This window comes from Gadus morhua, chromosome 21, assembly GCF_902167405.1.
Source record: "Gadus morhua chromosome 21, gadMor3.0, whole genome shotgun sequence".
NCBI classification, from domain to species: Eukaryota; Metazoa; Chordata; class Actinopteri; order Gadiformes; family Gadidae; genus Gadus; species Gadus morhua.
Window position 1 is genome coordinate 132117 of NC_044068.1, and position 20079 is coordinate 152195.

Here is a 20079-nt window from a genome sequence, read left to right on the forward strand (position 1 = left end):
AACATTCAAACAAACAAGATTCTTGTCCTCCATTAACTCTTCAATCACTTTTCCATTCGTGTCTGTGTGATTCCCTCCCCACATTGTGTTATGAGCATTGAAGTCTGCACACCATATTATCTTGTGTCTTTCTATACCTTTAATCCTAACCATCTTATCATTCTCTAACCTTAGACATGGATTATAGTAATTAACACCAACAAACTCCTCTCCCCCTCCCATACCTCCACCACTCTACTCTCTTGTTCCGTTCCTATTTCTAATACCCTGTATGATATACCTCGCTTAATAAATGTTACACACCCTCCACCAGGCCCTTCACCTTCACTCCTGTCTCTTCTTATACCTACATATCCATAAATATATGTCTCTAGTGGAGTTTATCACTGCTGCCACAAACATCCCCACCTGCTTCTTATCTCCCCACACTTTGTTCCATCGTGCTTCTCTCCCACCGACTCCCTCGTCACTTCCCTTCCGCCCCCCAGGCTGCTACCATTCCCTGACTCTTAGCACCTTGCCTCTGTTTCACCACCTTCACTGCTTCTGCATAGGTCCCTTTGTCCAACACTTTAACCTTCTGAACTGCAACTTCCTCTTTCATTATTTCACAGCCTCCAAAGTGACGACATGTTCACCCCCACAACTACAACACTTTAACTTTGCCCCCTCACACTTCCCATACTCATGATCCCCTGAGCATTTCGCACACCTCCTCTTTTCCTCACAGATTTTAGCGATGTGCCCAAATCTTTGACACTGAAAGCACCTCATTGTGGTGTGACCACGCCCTAAACGGCTGGTTTAACCTGTGAGCACTGATTACTCAATGAGCAACAGGTGTGTCCCTCACCAAGCCCCAGAGTCCAATCAGACTCAGCAGGTGAGGCTGCTTCAACCAGCCGTCCTCCACACACACTCCCACGCTGACATGGACTGAACAATATTTGACTAAACAAATCTAAATATGCTTACCGTTGCAGTTTGAACACACATCATTTTGATGCGTAACAATGATAAACACAATCCTGGATGAGCTAAAGGAGAGGAGAGATAGGAGAGAGGAGGAAGAGAAGAGAGAGGAAGGAGAGAGGAGAAACTAAGAGGAGAGGATGGAGAGGGGAGCTGACAAGACAAAGTCACGGTACTCACACACATTGGGGGAATCTTTACGTATACTCACTGTGAGCTTTATCGGTGTGTTGCACTTGTTGGGTTGTTGTAAGCTCAGCTACAAACGTGTGCAGTTATTATGGGATTTTAATCTTTCCTTGAATCCCATCATGTGTAAAAGGGTTTTTATGCAACGTAGTTTTTTATCCCAATGATAAAGCAACTATTCTATTGAATACACATTTTACTGAGATTGTACCTATTCCACTGAATACATATTGTACTGAGAATGTACCTATTCCACTGAATACATATTGTACTAAGGATGTACCCATTCTACTGAAAATGTACCTCTTCCACTGAGTACATACTGAGAATGTACCTATTCCACTGAATACATACTGAGAATGTACCTACTCCACTGAATACATATTGTGCTGATAATGTACATATTCCAATGAACACATATTGTGCTGATAATGTATCTATTCTACTGAATACATTTTGTACTGAGAATGTACCTATTCCTCTGAAGACATATTGTACTGAGAATGTACTTATTCCACTGAATATATATTGTACTGAGAATGAAACTATTCCACAGAAGATGTCCCCATTCTACTTTTAGTACATTTTTATTCAATTCTCAAAAGTTTACAAACATTGTATTGTGTTGGAAAACATGATTAAAAAAATAAACGAATATTACCATTTGGTTAAATAAACTTATAAGGTTATCAAAATCAATGTTTCACCTTATCTAATACATTTATTTTTTCATTAATTCAAAATATAAAAAAACGTTCTGATAAAAGACATTGAACTTTATAGTGTAGTCTTATAGGTTATAATGGGTTATATTTGTTATAGTACATTGTTAGTGGCTTAATGAATTACTCCTTAGATGACAGTGAAAAGTAAGATATGAATACAGTTCTCTAGGACCTCCCATAGTAGAGATTCTAATTCAGGAAACAACATTAGTTGTTTTGGTTGTTTGATTATTTTATTACCAAACAAAGGTCCTAGTCTGTTTGATTGACAGGTGAGATGATCAGGGGGGCAGAGTTGTTACCTTCATAATCACTGTAACCTGGGCCGAGGAATGGATAGAGAGGCTCACTGAAGGTGCAGCCAGTAGCAGAGTAGAGATGAACCCTGGCTTCCACATCATAGAAGGAGACCAGACCCTCATCATAATCAACAAACACCCCCACCTTCTGGAGCTCAGCTCTCAGAGGGAGATCGACAGAAGGTATATCATAAAACACCAACCCATCCTTGAACTCATCCTTTTTGTAGAGAAGAGTCCAGTAACCATTCTCAGGGATCCACCTGGTCACACCTTTTCTGTCGATGGACTCTCTGACCACTCCTAACCACCATACAGTCTTGTCTTTAACCTGGACTTCAAAGTAAAATCTCCCTGAGGAGAAGCTCTGCCTCGTGAGTACAGATATACACTGTGTAAATCTCTTAGGGTTGTATGGGATTCTCTTCACTACACCTCCATTATGTACTTGTTTCCCATCCCAAGACAGGATGAGCTTGGGATGAGCTGTATCAGGATCCAGAGTCACATCTACTTCATACTTCTGGACCCTCTTCAGTTCAGCATCATCAGGCAGCTTCTTCATCTCCATGTTCAGTGTCTCCTCCAGCTGATCCAGGGATCTCCTCAAGGTCCCTGCGTATGACGGAGGACGGACCTCCACCGTGGTCCAGTCCCTGGGGGGTGGAGGATCCTTCAGGGATCTGAAGGCCTGGAGGAAGTGGAGGTGGTCTTTAGTCTGTGAGAGCTGCTTCACCTCTGAGCTTCTATTGGTCAGATCTTCTATTTCCTGCTCCAGCCCTTTGATGAGGTCTTGAGCTTGTTTCACTGTGGATTTCAGTTTCTCTTTCACCATTTGGTTGAGATCATCCTGGCACTTTTCAATGCGGCGCATCAGAGCAGTGAGGACCTGCACACCATCAGCTATCTCTCTGTCTGCGTCTGCTTTGATGCGTTTAACTGTGTCTTTAATCTCCTGAATATTTTTTTGTCTCTCCTGGATCATCTGCTTAACTTCAGCCTTTATCTTCCCCAGCTGGGCCGTCTTCACTTCATATTCCTCCTTTAGAGGTACAACAGGATGTGACTTGTGGTCCGTCTCTGTGCAGAACTGACACACACACACCTGTTCAGTCTCGCAGAAGAGCTCCAGAAGTCGGTCGTGTTTCTTACACATCCTGTCGTCCAGACGGTCCATAGGCTCGACCAGCCGATGTTTCTTCAGGCCTGCGACTCTATGGTGTGGCTCCAGGTGGGTTTGGCAGTAAGAGGTAAGACACACTAGGCAGGACTTCACGGCCTTCAGCTGGGTCCCAGTACAGACATCACAGGGAACTTCTCCTGGTTCAACACAAGGCTGCTCTTTTACTCGTAGGGACGTTCCAAACCGATCAACCATCTCTGAAAAGAGGATATTGACCCGTAAATCAGGTCTTGTGTTGAAAAGCTCGTTGCAAACAGGACATTTGTACTTGACTTGTTCATTCCAGAACTTAGTAATACAGGTTCTGCAGAAGTTGTGTCCACACGGTGTGGAAACTGGGCTGCTGAACACATCCAGACAGATGGAACATGAAAAGTTCTCTTCAGGCCAGGAAGTGTTAGCAGAGGCCATCCTAGACACAGACGACAAGGTTTATGTATTGAGCAATCCTATTATTATATTTTTAATTCCAAAACTGCAGTAGTGTTTTTAACGTCTCTCAAAGTTGTGCTTCTTTACTCACCTTGATGTAGTTTCTGTCCGTCAGCGTATTTCAAAATGTGTTTTATTTTTCTCCTGACTGAGAGAACTGCTTCCACGTCGGGTGCTTTGGTTGATCTGAACCTTAAGTTTCGTTTCCTCTACCTGACGTCCTCTCCTCTCCTAACCCCTGGCTCCTCCCCTAACCCCTGGCTCCGCCCACACGACACATGGCTGCACTGCGTTCATGCACTTTGCTAACTCCCTGAACAGGTTTTTCAACCGGTTTGACACCCAGGACTACACCTCCTCCTGTGAAGGCGCTGGTAGAACCCCAGCACCCACCCTTCACTCAGGAGGATGTACAGCAACAGCTGGCCAGGTGCAAAATTGGCAAGGCCCCAGGGCCGGATGGCATCCCGGCAAGGGTGCTAAAGCTCTGTGCCACGGAGCTCTGCCCAGTCTTCCACTCCGTCTTGTTGGATTCATACAGAACAGCTAAAGTTCCCGACCTATGGAAGCCCTCAACCATTGCACCAATACCCCCAAAACCCCGCCAGTCAGAGCCCAACCACCTCCGTCCGGTTACACTCACGCCCATCATAACGAAGTGCATGGAGAAGATAATGCTTCACCTCATCCTGTCAACCGTCGGACCACAGCTGGACCCTCACCAGTTTGCATACAGGCCGAAACGTGGGACGGAGGACGCAGTGGCATGCCTCCTCCACCCCCTCCTATAGGTCTACTCAGTGACAACAATTCCACCACAGCATACCAACAGTCAACCACACAGTTTTCACCGTGGTGCACAGACAACTATCTCCAGTTAAACGATGACAAAACAAAGGAAATGGTCATACACACAGCCAAGACACCTCCTACATTCAATCGCACATTCATCAGAGGACAACCAGTTGAACAAGTCAACAGTTTCAAATACCTAGGGCTCACCATAGATAACAAACTCAACTCCAACCAACATGTCATTAACCCTATCCACGGCTTTATGTCATACGCAAACTGAGATCACTGTCTGTGGCCCCCCCACCTCCTCTTACTCCTCTACAAAAGCATCATCCAACCCATCCTAGTGTACTGTTCCCCCTGCTGCTTCACCCTGCTCACTGTCACCAGCAAAAACAGACTCCTCAAAACCCCACACATAGCATCCAAGATAATCACCCTCCCCCCCCCCAGCCCGTCAGAGGCAAATGAGCTCGCTGTAGCACCCCTGGCACGTGCAATAGTCAGCGTCCCTGACCATTCCCTTAGCCAATTCTTCCAATTGCTCCCATCTGGCCGCAGTTATAGGGTAATGAACCGGAGAAAAGCCCAATAAAAAAAAAGTTTAGTCCCCTCAGCTATCAAAATATGTAGATTTTTCATCACTGTATATGGTTCATGTCATGTTTATTTCTGTGGAATTGTGGGAAGAGGGTTTATCTGTTGTATGTGTGGGGAAATAATTTATTTGATATCTGTGTGCTACAGTGTTGCTACACTGTGTTCCGTCTCTTCAAATGTATGCTGCCCTGAAACCAACTTGACTTGACTGTGTGAGAACAATAAAGAGCCTGACTTACTAAATGACTACCTGTGTTGGCCTCTTCAAATGCGTTTATGTGAGTTCTCTTCTTTCTGGAGTTAAAAGAGAGCAGGTGCAAAACAAGCCACGTCCTGCTAACCGGTCCAACACCCCCATCTAGTGGCCGCTTGGCGCCACTGGTCCACACTCTCAACACACCTGTCTGCAATCTACATTCGCCAATCCCTACTTCAGCCGGGGATCTCCATTCAGCCCGCGCCAGTTCGTCGTTTACTACACCTCAGTCAGTATCGGACCTACCAGCGTTAAACTAAATCCAGTCAGTTTTCCCTGTCCTCCAGTAACCCTTTTCCCTCTTCTGTAGTTCTAAGTCCGTCACCCTGTTTACCCGTTGCCGAATCCTCGCCTGCCTGACTACACGCCTACCGCCGAGCCCCTGCCTGCCCGTCTGTTACTGAACCCTCGCCTGCCTGACCACCGCTTGCCTAGCCCCGGCTTGTCGTTACCCCTTGTTCCAATAAACCATTTTCATACTTTCCCTCTCCATCCCATAACCACTACAGTTCATTAAAACATGTTCCACTGTCTCCTCTACCTGGCACCCCTCACATAATCCAGTGGGGTGTTTTCCTATCAATTTCATTGTTTTATTTAGTGCACTGCGCCCCAACCTTAACCTTATCAAAATGTGTTCATCCTTCCTCTGACCACAATACCTTATTTGAACATTAACACTTTTTTGAATATTATATAAATATCTCCCTTTCTCCTCACTGTCCCATTCGTCTTGCCACATCTTGTTAACTTTTCCCCATATCAGGCTTTTAACTTCTGCCTTACTTAAACTGATATTCATTTATATTTTTTCCTTCTCCAATGCCTTCTTCCCCATCTTATCGGCTTTCTCGTTTCCCTTCACCCCTACATGAGCTGGAACCCATAGAAATGTATTTGCCTCCCCTGCTGAACGATTCTCGTAATCGACTGTAGAACTTCAAATAACAAACCTTGGTGACTACTTGAGTAAAACGACCTCATACTTGCCAAAACTGATGCTGAATCTGTACAGATCACAGATCACCACCCATTTTAAAGCGACCAGCACCCCCAACATCTCCACAACAATATTTGACTAAACAAAACAACATATGCTTACCGTTGCACTTTGAACACACATCATTTTGATGTGAAAATGTACCTATTCCACTGAGTACATACTGAGAATGTACCTACTCCACTGAACACATATTGTACTGATAATGTACCTATTCCAATGAATACATATTGTTCTGAGAATGTACCTATTCCACTGAATACATATTGTACTGACAATGTACCTATTCCACTGAATACATATTGTACTGAGAATGTACCTATTCCACAGAAGATGTCCCCTTTCTACTTTTAGTACATTTTTATTCAAATCTCAAGTTAACAAACATTGTATTGTGTTGTCAAACATGATTAAAGGAATTAACGAATATTACTATTTGGTGAAATCAACTAATGATAATGTTATTAAAATCAAGTTTTCACCTTATCTAATACATTTCTTTTTTCATCAATTAAAAATATAAAAAAACCATCAGATAAAATACATTGAAAATTAGCCTTATAGGTTATAATGGGTTATTTTTTTATAGTAAAGTGTTAATGTCTTAATGAATTACTCCTTAGATGACAGTGAAAAGTAAGATATGAATACAGTTCTCTTTGATCTCATACAATAGAGATTCTAATTCAGGAAACAAGATTTGTTGTTTTGGTTGCTTGATTATTTTATTACCAAACAAAGGTCCTAGTCTGTTTGATTGACAGGTGAAATGATGAGGGGGGCAGGGTTGTTACCTTGATAAAAAGGGTGACCTGGACCGAGGATTGGATAGAGAGGCTCACTGAAGGTGCAGCCAGTAGCAGAGTAGAGATCAACCCTGGCTTCCACATCATAGAAGGAGACCAGACCCTCATCATAATCAACAAACACCCCCACCTTCTGGAGCCCAGCTCTCAGGGGGACACAGACCAAAGGGTTATCAACAAATATCAACCCATCCTTGTAGTAGTGAAGAGTCCAGTAACCGTTCTCAGGGATCAACGGTATCAGACCTTTTCTGTCGCTGGACTCTCTGGCCACTCCTACAAACCAGTCAGTCTTGTCTTTAACCTGGACCTCAAAGTAAAATCTCCCTGAGGAGAAGCTCTGCCTCGTGAGAACACATGTATATTGTGTAAATCTCTTAGGGTTGTCTCGGAGTCTCTTCTTAATCTTTACACCTCCATAATGTACTCGTTTCCCATCCACAGACAGGGTAAGCCAGAGATAAGCTGTATCAGGATCCAGAGTCACATCTACTTCATACTGCTGGACCCTCTTCAGTTCAGCATCACGCGGCTTCTTCATCTCCATGTTCAGTGTCTCCTCCAGCTGATCAAGGGATCTCCTCAAGGTCCCTGCATATGACGGAGGACGGACCTCCACCGTGGTCCAGTCCCTGGTGGGTGGAGGATCCTTCAGGGATCTGAAGGCCTGGAGGAAGTGGAGGTGGTCTTCAGTGTGTGAGAGCTGCTTCACCTCTGAGCTTCTATTGGTCAGATCTTCTATTTCCTGCTCCAGCCCTTTGATGAGGTCTTCAGCTTGTTTCTCTGTGGATTTCAGTTTCTCTTTCACCATTTGGTTGAGATCATCCTGGCACTTTTCAATGCAGCGCATCAGAGCAGTGAGGACCTGCACACCATCAGCTATCTCTTTGTCTGCGTCTGCTTTGCTGCGTTTAACTGTGTCTTTAATCTCCTGAATATTCTTTTGTCTCTCCTGGATCAACTGCTTAACTTCAGCCTCTATCTTCCCCAGCTGGGCCGTCTTCACTTCATATTCCTCCTTTAGAGGTATAACAGGATGGGACTTGTGGTCCGTCACTGTGCACAACAGACACACACACACATGTTCAGTCTGGCAGAAGAGCTCCAGAAGTCGGTTGTGTTCCTTACACATCCTGTCGTCCAGATGGTCCATAGGCTCGACCAGCCGATGTTTCTTCAGGCCTGCGACTCTCTGATGTGGCTCCAGGTGGGTTTGGCAGTAAGAGGTAAGACACACTAGGCAGGACTTCACGGCCTTCAGCTGGGTCCCAGTACAGACGTCACAGGGAACTTCTGCTGGTTCAACACAAGGCTGCTCTTTTACTCGTAGGGACGTTCCAAACCGATCAACCATCTCTGAAAAGAGGATATTGACCCGTAAATCAGGTCTTGTGTTGAAAAGCTCGTTGCAAACGGGACATTTGTACTTGACTTGTTCATCCCAGAACTTAGTAATACAGGTTCTGCAGAAGTTGTGTCCACAAGGTGTGGTAACTGGGCTGCTGAACACATCCAGACAGATGGAACATGAAAAGTTCTCTTCAGGCCAGGAGGTGTTAGCAGAGGCCATTCCTAGACACAGACGACAAGGTTTATGTATTGAGCAATCCCATTATTATATTTTTAATTCCGTAACGGCAAAAGTGTTTTTAACTTCTCTCAAAGTTGTTCTTCTTTACTCACCTTGATGTTGTTTCAGTCCGTCAGCGTATTTCAAACTGCGTTTTATTTTTCTCCTGACCGACAGAACTGCTTCCACGTCGGGTGCTTTGGTTGATCTGAACATTCAGTATCGTTTCCTCTACCTGACGTCCTCTCCCCTCCTCCCCTGGCTCCTCCCCTAACCCCTGGCTCCGCCCACACGATACATGGCTGCACTGCATTCATGCACTTTGCTAACTTCCTAAACAAGTTCTTCAACCGGTTTGACACCAAGGACTACACCGCCTCCTGTGGAGGCGCTGGTAGAACCCCAGCACCCACCCTTCACTCAGGAGGGTGTACAGCCACAGCTGGCCAGGTGCAAAATTGGCAAGGCCCCGGGGCCGAATGGCATCCCGGCAAGGGTGCTAAAGCTCTGTGCCACGGAGCTCTGCCCAGTCTTCCACTCCGTCTTGTTGGATTCATACAGAACAGCTAAAGGTCCCGACCTATGGAGGACCTCAACCATTGCACCAATACCCCCAAAACCCCGCCAGTCAGAGCCCAACCACCTCCGTCCGGTTGCACTCACGCCCATCATAACGAAGTGCATGGAGAAGATAATGCTTCACCTCATCCTGTCAACCGTCGGACCACAGCTGGACCCTCACCAGTTTGCACACAGGCCGAAACGTGGGACGGAGGACGCAGTGGCATGCCTCCTCCACCCCCTCCTCCACCATCTCCAGACACCAAACCACTTAGCATCAGTCCTGTGGGTCGACACCACCTCTGCATTCAACACAATCCAGCGGCACCAGGTCATCGAGACGCTCAAACATCTGGACATTATTCCACTCCACACTCACTGGATATACAATTTCCTCGGCAACAGACCGCATGCAGTGAAAGTAGGTACAGCAACATCATCAACCCTCATCACCAACACCGGAGCACCTCAGGGCTGCGTCCTCAGTCCATTTCTGTGTACCCTCCACACAAATGACTGCAGCAGCCCAGCCCCCATCACCACGTACTATAAAGATGCAGACGACACAGCCATAATAGGTCTACTCAGTGACAACAATTCCACCACAGCATACCAACAGTCAACCACACAGTTTTCACAGAGGTGCACAGACAACTATCTCCAGTTAAACAATGACAAAACAAAGGAAAAGGTCATACACACAGCCAAGACACCTCCCACATTCAATCACACATTCATCAGAGGACAACCAGTTGAACTAGTCAACAGTTTCAAATACCTAGGGCTCACCATAGATGACAAACTCAACTCCAACCAACATGTCATTAACCCTATCCACGGCTTTATGTCATACGCAAACTGAAATCACTGTCTGTGGCCCCCCACCTCCTCTTACTCCTCTACAAAAGCATCATCCAACCCATCCTAGTGTACTGTTCCCCCTGCTGCTTCACCCTGCTCACTGTCACCAGCAAAAACAGACTCCTCAAAACCCCACACATAGCATCCAAGATAATCACCCCCCCACCCCTAGCCTGTCAGAGGCAAATGAGCTCGCTGTAGCACCCCTGGCTCGTGCAATAGTCAGCGTCCCTGACCATTCCCTTAGCCCATTCTTCAAATTACTCCCATCTGGCCGCAGATATAGGGTAATGAACCGGAGAAAAGCCCAATAAAAAAAAAGTGAACAAAAACATGTAGATTTTTCATCACTGTATATGGTTCATGTCATGATTATTTCTGTCTACTTGTTGTTCTGTGGAATTGTGGGAAGAGGGTTTATCTGTTGTATATGTGGGGAAATAATTTATTTGATATCTGTGTGCTACAGTGTTGCTACACTGTGTTCTGTCTCTTCAAATGTATACTGCCCTGAGACCAACTTGACTTGACTGTGTGAGAACAATTATCCCCTTGGGGACAATAAAGAACCTAACTTACTAAATGACTACCTGTGTTGGCCTCTTCAAATGCGTTGATGCGTGTTCTTCTTTCTGGAGTTAAAAGAGAGCGGGTGCAAAACAAGCCACGTCCTGCTAACCGGTCCAACACCCCCATCTAGCGGCCGCTTGGCGCCACTGGTCCTCACTCTCTCAACACCTGTCTGCATTCTGCAATCGCCGTTCCCTACTTCAGCCAGGGTCTCCAATCAGCCGGCGCCAGTTCTTCTTTTACTATCCCCTACTGTCAGTATCGGTCCTACCAGCGTTAAACTAATTCCAGTCCGTTTTCCCTGTCCTCCAGTAACCCTTTTCCCTCTTCTGTAGTTCTCCGTCCGTCACCCTGTTTACCCGTTGCCGAATCCTCGCCTGCATGACTACACGCCTACCGCCGAGCCCCTGCCTGCCTGACTGGCCGTCTGTTACTGAACTCGCCTGCCTGACCACCGCTTGCCTAGCCCCGGCTCGTTACCCCTTGTTCCAATAAACACCATTTCCTTTCCAACCCGTCAGCCTCCCTGTCAAGCGTTTGGGTCCTCTCGTCCTGTCCCCATAACAACAAAAAGAGACAGCGGGTAAAAGTTAGCAGCAGGTTGGATATTCGCCGGATATTCAGTTTTGCAATCGGATCAATCGGCTTAATCAACAAAATTGCACTATATTACGGGTTTAGTATGTTGAGGACAGTATAGGACAGCGTACTGACAAAAAACCACACCGAAATTAGTTGTTGCTATCGATATCTGTGCAAGAACAGCGCTGTAATTACGGTCCGGCTGCAATCTGTTTTAGGGACCGTCCACAAATTACACCCCACGGACTGGTGACATAGACGTTACCATGGAATTGTTTCAGGAAAGAAATCACCAATAATCAATAAAAACACATATTCTCATTCCGATTGCTGTAGTACTTGCCAGTAGGGGGTCTTTTATTTACTACAGGTCATTATTTGTTGACATTTTGCATTATAGCGAATGAGGATGCAATTAATAGTTTCCAATATTCACCAAAAATCAATAGAAATACATTTTCTCATTCTGTTTGCTGTAGTACTTGCCAATGGTGGGCTTTTACTTACTACGGGTCAGTATTTGTTCATATTTTACATAATAGTGAAACAGGATGCAATTAATAGTTTTAAATATTCACCAAAAATCAATAAAACTACATTTTTTCATTCTGATTGCTGTAGTACTTGCCAATGGTTGGCTTTTACTTACTACGGGTCATTATTTGTTGACATTTTGCATTATAGCGAATGAGGATGGCATTAATAGTTTCAAATATTCACCAAAAATCAATGGAAATACATTTTCGCATTCTGATTGCTGTAGTACTTGCCGATGGTTGGCTTTTACTTACTACGGGTCATTATTTGTTGAAATTTTGCATTATAGCGAATGAGGATGCAATTAATAGTTTCAAATATTCACCAAAAATCAATGGAAATACGTTTTCGCATTCTGATTGCTGTAGTACTTGCCAATGGTTGTCTTTTACTTACTACGGGTCATTATTTGTTGAAATTTTGCATTATAGCGAATGAGGATGTAATTAATAGTTTCAAATATTCACCAAAAATCAATAAAACTACATTTTTTCATTCTGATTGCTGTAGTACTTGCCAATGGTTGGCTTTTACTTTGACTTTATTTGAAACTATTAATTACCTCCTCATTCGCTATAATGCAAAATTTCAACAAATAATGACCCGTAGTAAGTAAAAGCCAACCATTGGCAAGTACTACAGCAATCAGAATGAAAAAAAATAGTTTTATTGATTTTTGGTGAATATTTGAAACTATTAATTGCATCCTCATTCGCTATAATGCAAAATCTCAACAAATAATGACCCGTAGTAAGTAAAAGCCAACCATTGGCAAGTACTACAGCAATCAGAATGAAAAAAATTACTTTTATTGATTTTTGGTGAATATTTTAGCTATTAATTTCATCCTGTTCCACTATTATGCAAAATATCAACAAATAATGACCCGTAGTAAGTAAAAGCCCACCATTGGCAAGTACTAAATAAACTAGGAACTTTGGCTTTGACTCCCTTAAGAACATGAACCACGACATGGAGGAGAAAGGGATTGTTTGCGGCGAATGTCTCCCGCTTGAGCCCCGCTGAGGGACCACCGCCGGAGGCGGAGGTGCCTAAGCGCTGCCCGGCAAAGATCCCTTTCTCCACCTTGTCGTGGTTCATGATCTTGACTTGAGGGAGTCGAAGCCAAAGTTCTTTCCCCCCAATTCATTCTCAACCTTGGCTGAGATAACCCCCAATACGAGTCTCGTTGTAGAAATACCAGAGACGAGAGTCCGACGTGTTATGCGCCATCACACCAACAGCCGAACGGTTATCCAAATAACAAGGAAGTGTACAACACTTGCGTTACAGTCCTGGAGCTCTATATCTAAATAATATCATATAATACATAGATATCTATATCATATAATATATTGTGTGCGCCTCCAGACGATATTATGAATCACAAACGACTTTGTCGGGTTCTGCGACGTCTCTAGTTCTTCCACTTTCACATCAACCTGAAGTCGACTGAACCGCGCGCTGCCTGCTGCCAGCTGCCCGCTGCAGGGCGATGGTGCCTCGCGGCAACCGGCGGCATGTCGCAGTTCATGTACTTCAGCGAGTCAAACCAAAGTTCCTTTCCCCCAATTCCTTCTCAACATCCTCAGATAACCCCCACGACAGTCTCGTTGTGGAAATACAAGACACGTCAAAGAACCGACAAGAAACACTTGCGTTACAGTGTGTGTATTCACACACACACATGTGGCGCTCGCACGGTCGAGTCTCATTGGCGGGCCAACGTCTCTGGGCGGGCCAGGCAGAGTAAGGGGAGGAGCCGAGATTCCTCATGACGTCATGAGCACAGACATTCCAAATCAGCGCGCTTGAGCCTCCGTTTTTTCAAAGGCGAGCAGAACAGCTAGTGCTCGTTTTACACCAAACGCAAGTTTTAGCCACTGGGGGACCATAGGCAGGCTAGGGGAACTCATATTTATGTTAGAAAACCTCACAAAGTGAGATTTTCATGTCATGGGACCTTTAATAAATGTTACACACCCTCCACCAGCCCCTTCACCTTCACTCCTGTCTCTTCTTATACCTACATATCCATAAATAACTCAATCTAACACTGGTTTCAAAAACGTTTCTTGAATGCATATTACTTGTGGTTTTCCTTTCATTTCTCTTAAAAAATATTTAACCTCCCGGCCATTTGCCACCCAGCTCCTAGCATTCCACTGTAGGGTTCTCACCATGGTTATGATGTCTTCTCACCGGCTCCTGACTACTCTGTGTATTTATCTCGCCTACCAAAGCCTCCCATTTTAACCCTTCCATCCCCAAATAACCCTTGGCTGCCTTAGCTATCGTCTGTATGCTCGTTGTCTTTGATGTGGAGTCTCTAGTGGAGTTCATCACTGCTGCCACAAACATCCCCACCTGCTTCTTATCTCCCCACACTTTGTTCCATCGTGCTTCTCTCCCATCGACTCCCTCGTCACTTCCCTTCCGCCCCCCAGGCTGCTACCATTCCCTGACTCTTAGCACCGTGCCTCTGTTTCACCACCTTCACTGCTCCTGCATAGGTCACTTTGTCCAACACTTTCACCTTCTGAACTGCAACTTCCTCTTTCATTATTTCACAGCCTCAAAAGTGACGACATGTTCACCCCCACAACTACAACACTTTAACTTTGTCCCCTCACACTTCCCATACTCATGATCCCCTGAGCGTTTCACACACCTCCTCTTTTCCTTACAGATTTTAGCGATGTGCCCAAATCTTTGACACTGAAAGCACCTCATTGTGGTGTGACCACGCCCTAAACGGCTGGTTTAACCTGTGAGCACTGATTACTCAATGAGCAACAGGTGTGTCCCTCACCAAGCCCCAGAGTCCAATCAGACTCAGCAGGTGAGGCTGCTTCAACCAGCCGTCCTCCACACACACTCCCACGCTGACATGTACTGAACAATATTTGACTAAACAAATCTAAATATGCTTACCGTTGCAGTTTGAACACGCATCATTTTAATGCGTAACAATGATAAACACAATCCTGGATGAGCTAGAGAGGAGAGGAGAGATAGGAGAGAGGAGGAAGAGAAGAGAGAGGAAGGAGAGAGGAGAAACTAAGAGGAGAGGATGGAGAGGAGAGCTGACAAGACAAAGTCAAGATACTCACACACATTGGGGGAATCTTTACGTATAGTCACTGTGAGCTTTGTATCGGTGTGTTACACTTGTTGGGTTGTTGTAAGGTGGACATTAAAACTAATTTACTGGCTCATCAGCTACAAACGTGTGCAGTTATTATGGGATTTTAATCTTTCCTTGAATCCCATCATGTGTAAAAGGGTTTTTATGCAACGTAGTTGTTTTTGTTTTATCCCAATGATAAAGTACCTATTCTATTGAATACACTTTTTACTGAGATTGTACCTAATCCTCTGAGAATGTACCTATTCCACTGAATACATATTGTACTGAGAATGTACCTATTCAACTGAATACATATTGTACTGAGAATGTATCTATTCCACTGAATACATATTGTAGCCTACCAAGGATGCACCCATTCTACTGAAAATGTACAGATTCCACTGAGTACATACTGAGAATGTACCTATTTCACTGAGTACATACCGAAAATGTACCTATTCCACTGAATACATATTATACTGAGTTTGTACCTATTCCACTGGATACATACTGAGAATGTAGCTACTCCACTGAATACATATTGTACTGATAGTGTCTCTATTCTACTGAATACATATTGTACTGATAATGTACCTACTCCACTGAATACATATTGTTCTGATAATGTATATATTCTACTGAATACATTTTGTACTGATAATGTGCCTTTTCCACTGAACATATATTGTACTGAGAATGTACCTATTCCACTGAATACATACTGAGAATGTACCTTTTCTACTGAATACATATTGTACTGAAAATGTACCTATTCCACTGAATACATTTTGTACTGAGAATGTACCTATTCCACTGAATACATATTGTACTGAGGATGTAACTATTCCACAGAAGAGGTCCTCATTCTACTTTTAGTAAATTTTTATTCAAATCTCAAAAGTTTACAAACATTGCATTGTCAAACATGATTAAAAGAATGAACAAATATTACTATTTGGTGAAATCAACTAATGATAATGTTATTAAAATCAAGTTTTCACCTTATCTAATACATTTATTTTGTCATTAATTAAAAATATAAAAAAAACATAAGATAAAAGACATTGAAAATTAGTCTTATAGGTTATAATGGGTTATTTTTTTTATAGTACAGTGTTAATGGCTTAATGAATTACTTATTGTTAAATGACAGTGAAAAGTAAGATATGAATACAGTTCTCTTAGATCTCATACAATAGAGATTCTAATTCAGGAAACAACATTAGTTGTTTTGGTCGTTTGATTATTTTATTACCAATCAAAGGTCCTGGTCTGTTTGATTGACAGGTGAGATGATGAGGGGGGCAGAGTTTTTACCTCTATATTTACGGGGACCTGGGTAGAGGATTGGATAGAGAGGCTCACTGAAGGTGCAGCCAGTAGCAGAGTAGAGATGAACCCTGGCTTCCACATCATAGAAGGAGACCAGACCCTCATCATAATCAACAAACACCCCCACCTTCTGGAGCCCAGCTCTCCGAGGGAGACCAACAGAAGGTTCATCTTTAAATATCAAAACATCCTTGTAGCAGAGAAGAGTCCAGCAACCGTTCTCAGGGGTCCACCTGTTCAGAACTTTTCTGTTGACGGACTCTCTGACCACTCCTAACCACCAATAAATCTTGTCTTTAACCTGGACCTCAAAGTAAAATCTCCCTGAGGAGAAGCTCTGCCTCGTGAGTACACATGGACGCTTTGTAAATCTCTTAGGGTTGTCTAGGAGTCTCTTCTTAATCTGTACACCTCCATAATGTACTCGTTTCCCATCCACGGACAGGATAAACCAGGGATGAGCTGTATCAGGATCCAGAGTCACATCTACTTCATACTGCTGGACCCTCTTCAGTTCAGCATCACGCAGCTTCTCCATCTCCATGTTCAGTGTCTCCTCCAGCTGATCCAGGGATCTCCTCAAGGTCCCTACGTATGATGGAGGACGGACCTCCACCGTGGTCCAGTCCCTGGTGGGTGGAGGATCCTTCAGGGATCTGAAGGCCTGGAGGAAGTGGAGGTGGTCTTTAGTCTGTGAGAGCTGCTTCACCTCTGAGCTTCTATTGGTCAGATCTTCTATTTCCTGCTCCAGCTCTTTGATGAGGTCTTCAGCTTGTTTCTCTGTGGATTTCAGTTTCTCTTTCACCATTTGGTTGAGATCATCCTGGCACTTTTCAATGCGGCGCATCAGAGCAGTGAGGACCTGCACACCATCAGCTATCTCTCTGTCTGCGTCTGCTTTGCTGCGTTTAACTGTGTCTTTAATCTCCTGAATATTCTTTTGTCTCTCCAGGATCAACTGCTTAACTTCAGCCTCTATCTTCCCCAGCTGGGCCGTCTTCACATCATATTCCTCCTGTAGAGGTATAACAGGATGGGACTTGTGGTCCGTCTCTGTGCACAACAGACACACACACACCTGTTCAGTCTGGCAGAAGAGCTCCAGAAGTCGGTCGTGTTTCTTACACATCCTGTCGTCCAGACGGTCCATAGGCTTGACCAGCCAATGTTTCTTCAGGCCTGCGACTCTCTGATGTGGCTCCAGGTGGGTTTGGCAGTAAGAGGTAAGACACATTAGGCAGGACTTCACGGCCTTCAGCTGGGTCCCAGTACAGACGTCACAGGGAACTTCTGCTGGTTCAACACAAGGCTGCTCTTCTACTCGTAGGGACGTTCCAAACCGATCAACCATCTCTGAAAAGAGGATATTGACCCGTAAATCAGGTCTTGTGTTGAAAAGCTTGTTGCAAACGGGACATTTGTACTTGACTTGTTCATCCCAGAACTTAGTAACACAGGCTCTGCAAAAGTTGTGTCCACACGGTGTGGAAACTGGGCTGCTGAACACATCCAGACAGATGGAACAGGAAAAGTTCTCTTCAGGCCAGGAGGTGTCAGCAGAAGCCATTCCTAGAAACAGACGACAAGGTTTATGTATTGAGCAATACCATTATTGTTGTCATTCCATAATGGGAAGACAGGTTTTAACTTCCCTCAAAGTTGTTCTTCTTTACTGACCTTGATGCTGTTTCTGTCCGTCAGCGTGTTTCAAAATGCGTTTTATTTTTCTCCTGAACGAGCGCACTGTCCCAGGTCGGTTGCTTCGGTTGATCTGAACCTCCAGTTTCGTTTCGTCAACATGACGTCCACTCCCCTCCTCCCCTAACCCCTGGCTCCTCCCCTAACCCCTGGCTCCGCCCCCAAGACACTTGGCTGCAATGCATTCATGCGCTGCGTTGGCCTATTCAAATGCGTTGAAGGGGGTTTCTCTTCTTTCTGGAGTTAAGTGACCCGGGTTTCCGGGGCTTTCCCGAATACTTTCTATCCAACCCCGATACAATTTTCAAAAAACACAGACAAATAGCAAAAAGCTGTTTATTGGCGCTACGCTGCTGTAGGAACTCTCCCCGATGTGCACGCGCACAATCACATGAAAGAAGGAGTTAATGAATAACTAATTGTCTCGTCCAAAGTAGCATTCTAACAGTTGACGAGGTTTAAACCCCGGATTCAGTTTCTTTCTTCCCGCTAATGATTGATCAGGTGGTGCGTCACTCATCAGTCAGCTGTCAATCACCTTGTCACTCACATGACCACGAGGACACCAGCTCAGCCAATCAGATTCCCTCCCCCGGACACAGAAACAATAACAAAACGTGCCAATGGCGTCACCATCAAATAAAATAACAATGCAGTATAAAAAGTCATAAATGCAGGCTACTTCATGATATGTAGGCCTATAACATTATGGGGCATGATTATCTTTGTGTCATGTTGTGTGTCAGTAGTCTGTAACCTGAAGCATATGTGGTTAGAACAGAGAAGGCATACCCATCCATGTTCTGAATCTTCTTCTGCTGGACCGAATACGTCTTGAAAGGTAACCAGTGAAAGCTGAGGAGGAGTCGGGGTCCAGACCGGGACCGGGACCGGGTCCTGGGAGGGGAGCAGCGCTTATTATTATGGGATGTCAGGAGATGAAAGCCCAGCACATCACAGACTGAAGGCCTGAGGCAGAGATGCAGACGGACGCCGTGGCGCTACACTGAGGAGGAGGAAGAGGAGGAGGAGGAGGAGGAGGAGGGGGAGGAAGAGGAGGGGGAGGAAGAGGAGGAGGAGGAGGAGGAGACGGGCCGAGGACTTCTACTCCACCACCAGCGTCATCCCCACGCTGGGCCTGCAGAGACCCCGCATCACCATCGTACCGCGGCCCCCCTCCGGCCCCCCGGGGCCCGGGGCCGCCGGGGACCTGAGCCGTAGGTCCCCGGTCACCATAACAACCGTCTCCAGGGCCTCGTCCCCGGACCGGAGCCCCAGCGCCCGCTCCCCGGTCTCCGTCCTCTCCGTCAGCGCCTCCCCGGTGCTGGAGGAGGCGTCCGGACCCCCGGAGCTCCGGGACGGGACCCCCGGCCGCAGCGTCTTCAGGCTGACCCCGGAGAAGCAGCCCGCCCCGGGCAGGAAGTCCAACATCACCACCACCGAGGACATTGTGATATTATGGGTTATTATTGTTCAGATGATTTAGCTAAGTTCGCTAACAGCTTCTAACGTCAGCAGTCTCTTGTTGCCATAGCATCAGTAAACATTGACATGGACTAATGAGCTGTAAATAGAGATGCAGAATCATGCTGTATTGTAAATACAGATGAGATACTTTCAATTTTAGCACAAAATACAAGTAAACCTATAGGAAATAATTCGTTTAATTTGCAATATTTGCCATTTAATTTATTGTTATCTTTCAATTCATTTATTGTTTACTGAGGTGATGACTATTTCATGTGGTGAGAGGAATGCAATATGTGTATGTTTATAGGTTTATATGAAGAAACATACTATATGTGTGATAAAATGTCAATTGGTAATTCATAAATGTCTCATTACGTCACCCTCTTAAAGTAATGGCCTAAGTCATATTTTCAAGTTGTTCAGAAAACAGAAAAAACTGAACCATATATAGAGTATATGATATTTATGAATCATTTCAAACACAAAGGTTATGACAATAGATTACTATTGA

General features: G+C 44.8%; 1 protein-coding gene across 1 annotated transcript; it reads right to left on the reverse strand.

Moving 5' to 3' along the window:
* Positions 1-1732: 1732 nt before the first annotated feature.
* On the reverse strand, positions 1733-19008 carry LOC115534289 (E3 ubiquitin-protein ligase TRIM39-like). Its single transcript, XM_030345176.1, has 4 exons — positions 18078-19008; positions 7388-8829; positions 2707-2715; positions 1733-2333 (listed from the first exon to the last, which is right to left on the reverse strand). The coding sequence occupies exons 2-4, from the start codon at positions 8825-8827 to the stop codon at positions 2139-2141; spliced, it is 1644 nt and encodes a 547-aa protein (XP_030201036.1). The 5' UTR covers positions 8828-8829; positions 18078-19008; the 3' UTR covers positions 1733-2138.
* Between the last annotated feature and the right edge of the window lie 1071 nt (positions 19009-20079).